The following is a 10329-nucleotide window of genomic DNA, read 5'->3' as shown; positions in this document are numbered from 1 at the left end:
TCCTGGGTATAGTTTGATGGTTTAAACTATGTTTCTTTTTATAAAGTAGTAAATACTGCACAGAGATTTTATTCTTTAAACATTCTTTAATAACTTAAAAAACAAAACATGCACAAACAAGTATTACAGTCATGTAAATTACATGTATTTTTTTTTTTTTTTGGTACTGGGGATCAAACTCGGGACGTTGCGCTTGCGAGGCAGGCGGCGGAACCACTGAGCTACATTTCCAGCCCAATTACATGTATTCTTAAATGTTCTCTTCACTGGGAAGAAAGTTTTCCTCCACCTTGGAGTTTAAACACGTATGGTAACCCAAAAGCCATTGCTTGTGGATCTTTTTGGAATGAAGCCTGCTTTGAACCTCTTTATAACCAACGTGACATTTGTTTTTTTAAAAAGTTTTAACAGTAAAACTTTTTTTTAAAAAAAAAGTTTTCTCCCCAAACTTTCACCATGCAGGACAAATTTTGGTCTTTAGAATCTAGTACAGTAATAGTAGTAACTATACCACTATTAAAATGTTAATGAAATGAAAGCCAAGTACAGAGCTTAGGCCCACGCCTATAATCCCAGCACCGGGAGGCTAAAGCAGGAGGATCACAAGTGTGAGCCCAGCCTGGGCAACTCAGAAGACCCTGTCTCACCAGGCGTGGTGGTGCACACCTGTAATCCCAGCACTTGGGAGGCTGAGGCAGGAGGATTGCAGTGGGTTCAAGCCCAGCCTGAACTACATAGTGAGACACTGTCTCAAAAAATTTTTTAATAAAGATGACCCTGTCTCAAAAAAAAAAATTTAAAGGGCTGGGGATGTAGCTCAGTCAAAGGACCTGGGTTCAATCCCTAGCACACTCTCCCAACCAAAAAAAGAAAATAAAGAGATAGTACCAAAATAAGAGTGTCAATAATTAAATGGAACAATAAGTTTTATGCTAAAAGAGATTCTTGAGGGAGGAAAAAAAAAGTTTTACATACTTATCAACACTTTCTTTTCTCATTTATATTTTCTGTACTTCCAAAACTTCGTTTCTGTCTGAGCAGTGGGACACAATGATCCCTAATGGGTTGTTCATTTGACTTTATTGTCTGCATACATTTAATTGTTGTAAGAAACTTGGCACATTCTGGAAATCCATGTAACCACGCAAGATCTTCAGCTGTCTGCCCATTCTTATTACATAAACTGAAATTAGAAAAAAAAAGTCGAGTTAAATAAAAACTGATACTTAGTCTTTTTTTCTATATTCCTAACAGAGGAATTTTGGGCTCATACCATGGTTGCAAAGTAGAAGAGGTAAAGAGCACATAGGGAAATTTCATTCTTGCTCGCTATTGCATCCTTAGTGGCTAGTAGAGTCAGAACAAAATGGGCATTCCATTGTTAAATGGATACAAGAGTATTTGGTGTTCAACCCAGTCAATGAGTGCCCAAACATGGTCAATGAGATTTTCTATAGAATAAGCCTTCCTGAAGCAAAAATAATGTGTAATAATGAACAGAATTGCACTTCTGATTGCTTGGGATCCATTTTTACACCACTTACTCAAACTGATATTATTACATATCACTGATATAACTATTTAAATGATAACAATAATTAGGCAAGCATTTTAAAAGCACATGCAACTAAAAAGCATCAGGACTCTAACTGAATTTTTAAAAACCCCAAATTTGAAGCCATTTACATATTTCATACTCACTCAATCTGGGCTTCACTGGCTACAAGCAGGCTAAGGCATTCCAGGCTTCCAACTTTAGCTGCCTTATGGAGTGGCGCTTCTCCCAAAACATCCTGTAGGGAAAAAAAAAGCATTTTAGAGTCTCTCCCCAAAGCACTTATCTGTGGAAGCTGGTGAGTGAAATCTAAGATTAGCTATTTGAGGAAGCCAGTTAGAACTGCACTGTACAGGCTGGATTTTTTAATTCAAGCATTTTATTTGTGATACTGTTCCTTTAGTGTGCTATTACAAAGTTTTCATTAATAAAAATGTGTGGCCACATCCACATACATTAAAATTAATGAAAGCAAAACAATTTTACAGAAGCCAAAAAGTATACAATTTAAAATTCACCATACTTTAATATTCAATGGAAGATGAAAACTACCAAAAGAAAATGTGGCCAGATTGAACTGAATTATCCTGTAAGAGTATAATACACACTGACTGGACTGTGAGTTGTGAAAAGAAAATGTAAAATAGCTTATCAGTAATTGCTTTATACTCGTTACATATTAAAATATTTTTACAAATTCTGTTAAATTACTAAATATTTCCTTTTCATTAATGTGGCCACTATAATATTTTAAATTATGTGTCTTGTATTTCTGTTGGACACACCTGCTATGGGCATGTTTGCAACAGCTGAACCAACTGTATAGACTGGCAGGAAATGTCTGAATTTGAGGTGGAGGGGCAGGTGGGATACAGCAACAATCAGTTACCTACTTACCTGTTGATTGAGGTCAGCGCCTGTTTGCAGCTGCCAGAGAAGAAAGTAAGCAAAGCCGCCACCTGCAGCTAAGTGGACAGGCGACTGCTCACAGGAATCCGGGGGTGCATTGACGGAACACCCAGTCTGCAGCAGATGCTTCAGACCATCCGCCTGCAGGACGAGAGCAGATTCAGCATACCTCTCGCCTTTGTCCAGTCCTGAGCCCTTTCCCGATTGAAACTTCCCCCACTGCAAACGCCATCAAACTCTGACAAGGCTCAATTTGGCTGCGCTGAGCAGTCAGACCAGTGTCACACTCGCTGGCCCGCCTAACAAGACACAGCTGGAAGGAGCCTCTAACCTGCAGGACAAAGGGACCCCAGTCTCACCTCCGGGTTGCAATCAAGCAATAGCATCTCCCGCCTAAAACAGAAGACCAGAATCTCTGGAAATGCAGTGGCTGGAGAGTCGCTGCGGACTGGCAGGTAAAAAATGCACAGGCCTGCCCCAGTGGGAGAGAATTTAAAGCCTCTGGCCACCCCTTCCGGGCAGCTTAATCTTCAGCTGCCAGCACTTTCCCGTCCCAGCCGCCTCACGTACCCAAACAATGACACGTGCAGCCGGGAGCTAGCCCTGGCTGGTTGGGGGAGGGGAGGAGCAGGAGGCCGATTGGCCAGCCCAGGAGCCTCCAGGCCGGCCCACTTCGGGGTGACCCCTGGCCGCCCCCGGGAGACCCAGCACGCGTGCGCTATCCAGGCGGTGGGCGGGGAGAACACGACCCCGGGCTGTTAGGGTTCGGCGCCTGCCATGGAGCGCGCTCACACTGTCACGTATCGCGGCCGGTTGCCAAGCCCTTTAATCCTGGAGAAGCGGGAGTCGCGGGCGAAGGTTTCGGTTTCTGCGCCCGTGCACGTAACCAGGAAAAGAGGCCATGCTAAGTAGCTGTGCTGCGACACCACCTTTGGAAGCCGCTGTGCGCGGTGCTGACGCCGTGCCGGAAACCGGAGGAGGGAGACCGCCTTCTGCCTCACGTTCGCGGCCGCCCCTCACCGAGGCCCTGAAGTTTAGGGAGGAAAGGCCAAGAGTGGGGCTTGTTAATGTGTATGAGGGGACAGGATTTACCACAGGAGACCCTCCCCAGAGTTAAAAGCGGTCCTCCAGCCGTGCCCGCAGTGGGAACGCAGTGAAATAAGCCAGCGCTGTAAAGTGTCCCCTCCTGTGGAGAGGGTACATTGTACTAGAGCATTAAGAGGCCAGGCGATAAATGTGAGTAGTTTGCAGGAAGGAGGAAACCTGTGATTGTCATCACCCTGATTATTAGGACGCTTCGTGGAAAAATTAGACGCAGGCCACGTACAGTGAAGACTTAGGGGCTCTTCTCGCTGGACAAGGCTGTCATCCCGGGGTGCTCAGGAGGTAGGACTGGGAAAATGGCTCTCCGGGACCTCACTGTAAGATAAGCTTGGTCATCCATTCCCTTTTGCAAAACTTTAGAAACAGATGGAATTCAAATTGGAGCCACTGACAAACTCGATTCTCTTCCTAAGCACTCCCCACATTAATCTAGCTAAAACCCAAATCTCCAATATGTATTTCTTTCTCTAAAGTCTTCAGTGACTCCCATCTAAAAATACGTGTGTTTATTGTACTTTTAGAGGACAAGGTCAGTTTCTAATTTTCGTTATTGTACGTCATTTATTTTGTAATCAGACTCAAACTATAATTCTGCAATCATAAATTTATGTTATTAAATTTAAGCAGTAACCCAGAGAGTAGTTTTAAACATTTTTATTTATATGGCTATTTGGCCATATGAGTAAATTTATATATTTATTTATATAAATCTTTACGTATAAATGTTTATACTTATGATCCAACATATACATAGAATGATGTGTACATTCTTTAATAAACTAGTCATAAAATCTTATAACAGCAGTACTGAGATATTGTTATCAAAGTTGGCAAACACACATCCCTGTTGCCAAGTTCCTTTTCTCCCATTAACCAATTAGGTAAGCACCATTACTAAAAGCACATGGAATTAAGCCTCAGGTTTGCACAGATGTTCATTTTTAGAAATTACAGATAAGAGAGATTATCAGAGAAGTTCTTAAAGTTTTAAGCATAGTATTGTTTAATCAATTTATGTAATGGTATATTTATATGGTGATAGTGTCCCTACATTTTTCTTTAAAACAAGATACTGTTCAGCATGCATTAGGCCTGATAATTATTTTTAAGTTTTAGTTAATATATGTAAGTTTTACAGTAATGTAAAAAGCTTACAAATGACAACTTACATTAAATGATCACTAATGTCATTATATTAAATGACCACTAATAAATTCAATTTATTATAATAAATCGGCATTAATTGAGCACTTATGTGTAAAACACTGATAGATATTTTATTATCTTTTACAGAAAAGAAACCAACGCTTAAAGTCTTGTAATTATTGAGGAGTGGAGCTGAAATTTGTACTCAGGCAGTTGAATTTAGAGCCCACGTTTTTATCATTCCTATCACATCTTAACAATTCCTATCACATCCTAACAATTGTGGTCACCTTTGATAAATTCACATTACTAATATTGGCTTCTTTAAATTAGAAAAAAGTCTTTAAGAAAATTATTGTTATTAATCTATTCTATAGTAAAACTTTTTCACTTTGAATGGTGACACATCCCTGGAATCCCAGCACTCTGAGAGGCTGAAGCAGGAGGCCTGGTCAGTTTAGAGATTTAGCAAGATCCTGTCTCAAAATAAGAAAATAAGTAGGGCTAGGGATGTAGGTCAGTACAAAGGCCCTGGGTTCAATCCCAGCACCACAAAGAAAAAATCATTTAATAATGGCTGTTAATGTAGCTTTGTTCCTGGAATTGAATCTCCCATATTACTTAGCATAGTGCTTATTTAAAGAATTTTTGAATAAATGAATGAATGTGCGGGCCGCCGTACCACCCCCCTCAGTGCACAGGAGGTGAGCTGTGTGGGTGCCAGCAACACCACCCCCCTGCCCCCGTCAAAATGAGAAGAAGACACATAAACAAGTCTCAAAACCAGACTTCCAGATCACCTAAAGCAACCCCAAACAACGAGATGGAACACTGATATGCAACCACCTGGACTCCCTGAGCTGGCAACAAAAGAGGATATGGAAAAAATAAAATCAGAAACAATTTCCCAGATAACAGCAGAGATTGTGCCCATAGTGCAAGACATGATTAATAAATCTAGAGAAGGACACAGATTAAAAAAAAAAGAGGAACTGAGGAACATGATGGAATCCATAAAACAGATGCCAACAGATTTCCAGAAAATTTAAAACTCCACTGAAAGTTTACGCAGCAGAATGAGCCAATGTGAGGACAGAATTTCAGACATAGAAGATAAGATTGCAATTAGTGACCAGGAGAAGAAAAATTGCTTTAAAATAGTAAGGGACCATGAGAAATCAATCCAGCAGCTGCTAGACTATGCAAAGAAGAATAACATAAGACTGATCGGAGTCAGTGAAGAAACAGAAGAGAGTGGAGATGACATAAAAAACTGTTCACAGAAGTGATGGCAGAAAACTTCCCAAACAGGGGAAAAGAACTTGACATACAGATAAGTGAGGCATATAGGACTACAATTAGCCTTGATCAAAAAAAAAATCTACACATAGTCATATAATAGTTAAGATTCCAGAAACCCAACAGAAGGACAAAATTCTACAAGCACTTAGAGAAAAGAAACAAATCACATAAAAAGGAAAGCCCAATAGAATCACAGCAGACTTCTCAACACAAACCCTCAAGGCTAGAAGAGCTTGGAGTGATGTATTTCAAGCCCTAAAGAAAAACAGCCTCCAACCCAGATTGATGTACCCTGCAAAACTATCTTTCAAAATTGATGGAGAAATAAGATACTTTCCTGACAAAGAGCACCTTAGGAACTTCATGAATACCAAACGAGCACTCCAAAAAATTTTAGACAATATCCTAGGAAAAGACAACAGAGATCACAACCCCAGGAAGCCCAGCAGAATTAATCTGTTGGGCACGACAAGAAATTAAACACAAAGGGGGAGAATCTAACAAAAAGAAAAAGTCATGACAATGATAAGTCAATATGTATCTGTACTGGCTATCATCTTCTTGTGTCTACTTTTTAATTGGGTTGTCTATTAATGAGCTGTAAGATTTCTTTATATATTCTGGTCTTAGGTTATATGTATTATAAATATGGTCTGTTTAAGGACTACTTTTCATTTTCTTAATGATGTCATTTAAAGTTCTAAATTTTGATGGAATCTCATTTATCAATTTCTTTCTTTTATACAGCCTGTTTTTTTGTATCCTGGGAAATTCTTGCCTACCCTAAATTCATGAACATTTTCCCTTATAATTTCTTGCTAAAGTTTTATAGTTTTAGTCTTTCATATTTAGGTTCATAGATCCTTTCAAGTTATTTTTATATATGGAAATAAAGGGTTGAGGTTAATTTTTTACATTAGGATACCAGGCGTTCTAGTACCATTTGCTGAAAATAGTCTTCTCCTCTCCTCTTGAATTGAGTTTATGTTCTGTAAAATGTTAACGTTGAATAATCTTTCAAAACTCAGTGGACCATATATGTGTAGTTCTATTTCTAGATTCTCTGTTTTGTTCCATTGATCTATATGTCTTTCCTTATACCAACACTGCCTTGATTACTGTAGCTTTAGAGGAAGTCTTAAAATTAGGTAATAAATGTCTTCCAACACTTTTTTTTTTCTTTTTACTTTTCTAGGTCCTTTGAACTCCTACATAACTTTTTATTTGTTTTGTTCGTTTTTTTGGATTTTTTTGGTACCGGGGATCAAATTTGGGTCCTTGCATTTGTGCAGCAGGCACTGAAACCACTGAGCTAAATCCCCAGCTCTCCTACATAACTTTTAAATTTCAATATCCAATTCTTCATTTATAGCAAGTATACATAGACCTGAATTTTTATATATACCTTGTGTTTTCTAATCCCGCTAAATTCAAATATAAGTTCTAGAGGCTCCTAGAGATTTCTTAGTAGTTTCTCTGTAGATGATCATTTCATCTAATATAAAGATTTTACTTCTACCTTGCCACTTGTATTCTAATTGTGTCTTTATTGTCAGACTATTTTGGTTTGGGCCTATGTTTCAAAGTTTAATGGACAGATGAAGAATAGGCATATCTCCCCTTGTTCCCTACCTTAGGGAGAAAGCATTGTATCTTTTCCATTCATATAAGGCGTTTTTGCTGGAAGTATGGAGTACATGGCTTATCTGTTGAGAAGGTTCTACTTCTAGTCTTCTGATAGCTTTTACCATGAGCAGTGTAGAATTTAGTCCAATACTTTTTCTCCAACTAGTGACAAGATCATATGGCTTTTTCCTTTCCTCTGTTAAAATGATAACTTATGGGGGTGGATCTTCCAATGCTGAACCAACACTGCCATCCCTATAATAAAACGGCTTTCTACATATTGCCAAATCAGTCTTCTAATAGTTTGTTTTGTTAAACAAATTTTTATCTATGTTCATACTTTTTTCTTCTATTATCTTTATCCAGTTTTAGTATTGGCACAATATTGATTTCCTAAAATGAGGGGAGAAGTGTTCCTTCTTTCTTCTGCTTTAAAAGTTTGTTAATTTATCAGTTGAAATGTATATGAGCCTGTTGTCATATAGGTAGGTTTTCAAGCTAGAAATATACTTTCTTTAATAGGTGCTATTCAAATTTTATATTTCCTCCAGAGTTAGTTTCATTAATTTGTCTTCCAAGGTACTTCTTAGAAGTTGTCAAATTTATTTCAAAAAAGATTTTTGTAATATGCTTTCTATATCCTTTTAAATTCTGTAAAATCTGTGGTAAAGTCCTCTAAGTTTTGATATTGTAATTTTTAAAATGTATAATTGATATTGTGTACTAAATAGGAAGAGAAGGTCTAAAGGAGTAGGGGAAGTGGGAGGGGTAGGTGAAAGGAAAGAAAGGAAAAGAAAAAATATGAGAAAAGAAAAAAAATGGAAACAAAGTCTTTGCAAATAGGGAAAGGTGGAGGGGGTGAAGGGAGGGGAGGGGAAGGGGGAAAAAATAAGAACCAAGATACATTATGTAAAGGTAGAAGATCCCAGTGATGTATGTAACTGTATTTTATACCTAAAATGTACCAATAAACTTAATGGAAAAAAAATGAATGAATGTGTGCCAGTGGGTGAAAATTATTAAATAAAAGTGGAACCAAAAGCTAAACTAATTTCATTGATTTCCTGTTTGCTTTTATTGACAAAAAGATATGACAAAGTGTTTCCTAAATGCACAGCATTAAAAGGAAGCATAATTGGGAATAACAGCAAAATACATTCAAGTAATATTCATCAAAAAGTTCCGAATATGATAGCTCAATATTTATTGGTATCCAGGTACCCATAATATATCAATGCTGACCAAATTCTACTGAGCCTTAAAAGCAACTGGATATTTTCTTTATTGATAATATTATGACAAGAGTTCTACAGCTTATGAACTGAAGATGATATATCAACATTTCATGGAAATTTTATGGGCGTTATAGAGAACAGTCTTTTAAAAATCTAGAGAAGCTGGGCATGGTGGTACATGCTTATAATCCCAGCACTCTGAGAGGCTGAAGCAGGAGGATTACAAATTTCAGCACAGCCTGGGCAATTTAGTGACGCAGTGAGACTCTCAAAAAATAAGGGCTGAGGATATAGTTTAGTGTGAAGATCTTGGATACAAGCCCCCAAAATAAATCTATGAGAAAGACTGAGACAATATACAACAGAAAATCCTTTCAAGTTAGTGTAAAGGTCTCTTAACCAGACAGGTTACTTTAGAAAAGCCAAAGAGGAAACTTAATTTCCTGAGAGGTGATCATTTATGTTTATTAAATTAACAAAATACTTTTATTTTGCAACATGTGATTTGTGATTTCACTTTCAATATAATCTTTTGTAAATGAATCCCATATTATTGAGAAGCTACTGGCTTCAGGGAAACCAATATAAGAAGTTTCTATTACCAATTTTTAAGTGAATTCCTCAAGAACTTTGACAATTTCTACTAAAAGAATTTCCTCCAGCGATATCTATACATGGAATTATTGTATGGATTGCCAGAGTCTCCTTACACAGAGTATGACTCTGCCTTTTCCTCCTGCCTGGGGTCTGGAATGAACTCCTGATAACAGGATCTCCCACAGCCATTTTAGACCATATGGTGACCTAACCATGACAAAGCTGAGCTCAGAGTTGGGATCTGGATCCCTAAAGTTACTATAGATCTCTCATATAGCTCTTAATTTTCCTCACAGCTTGCCAACACCCGTGACCTAAAGAAGGACAGGTTTATTTTGGCTCACGTTTCAGTAGTCTGCCTCCAAGGCAGGACCGAATGGCACAGGGGCATGGCAGAGGAATAGGTGCTCACAGTTAACAGCCGGGAAGCAGAGAGAATGTGAAGGGAGGAGCTGAGGAGGGAGATTAACCCCTCTGGGCCCCTCCCCCATGGACCCTCTTCAGACCAGATCCCACCTCCTACCAGCAAGTCAACTATAAACCCCCATAATCCAATCACTTTCCAAAATCCCTGCCTATGAGACCATGAGGCTCTGTTGGACATCTAGATATAAACCCTTAAGTGGTTGATCTGCCGGCCAGGATAGAGCTAAGTGTCCTGGAGTGAGGGAACTCATGTTTAACTAGGGACAAAGTTGACTGGGGAAAAAAAAGGTATAGAAAGGGAACAGCTGTGGGTTGTTTTCAAGTAACATTCACAGACGCTGGGGATAGGAACACTAATTCATCAAGAGGGTGCCACACTTACACTACATCCACTACACTTACCTTCCTTTTTTAAAATCATAGATTTCT

At 38.6% G+C, this 10329-nt stretch overlaps 1 protein-coding gene across 1 annotated transcript; it reads right to left on the bottom strand.

Annotated features, from left to right (window-relative positions):
• Positions 1-66: 66 nt before the first annotated feature.
• On the bottom strand, positions 67-3008 carry Ankrd37 (ankyrin repeat domain 37). The gene is made up of 4 exons (XM_004853017.4): positions 2824-3008; positions 2453-2605; positions 1702-1793; positions 67-1183 (listed from the first exon to the last, which is right to left on the bottom strand). Exons 1-4 carry the CDS (start codon positions 2848-2850, stop codon positions 979-981), a joined length of 477 nt encoding a protein of 158 aa, XP_004853074.1. The 5' UTR covers positions 2851-3008; the 3' UTR covers positions 67-978.
• Between the last annotated feature and the right edge of the window lie 7321 nt (positions 3009-10329).

The sequence above is a fragment of the Heterocephalus glaber genome, unplaced genomic scaffold, assembly GCF_053883595.1.
Source record: "Heterocephalus glaber isolate CG9 unplaced genomic scaffold, H.glaber_assembly_v1.0 deba00001461, whole genome shotgun sequence".
Lineage (NCBI taxonomy): Eukaryota > Metazoa > Chordata > Mammalia > Rodentia > Bathyergidae > Heterocephalus > Heterocephalus glaber.
The sequence above is the reverse complement of the archived record's forward strand: the minus strand, read 5'-3'. Positions and strand labels throughout refer to the sequence as shown.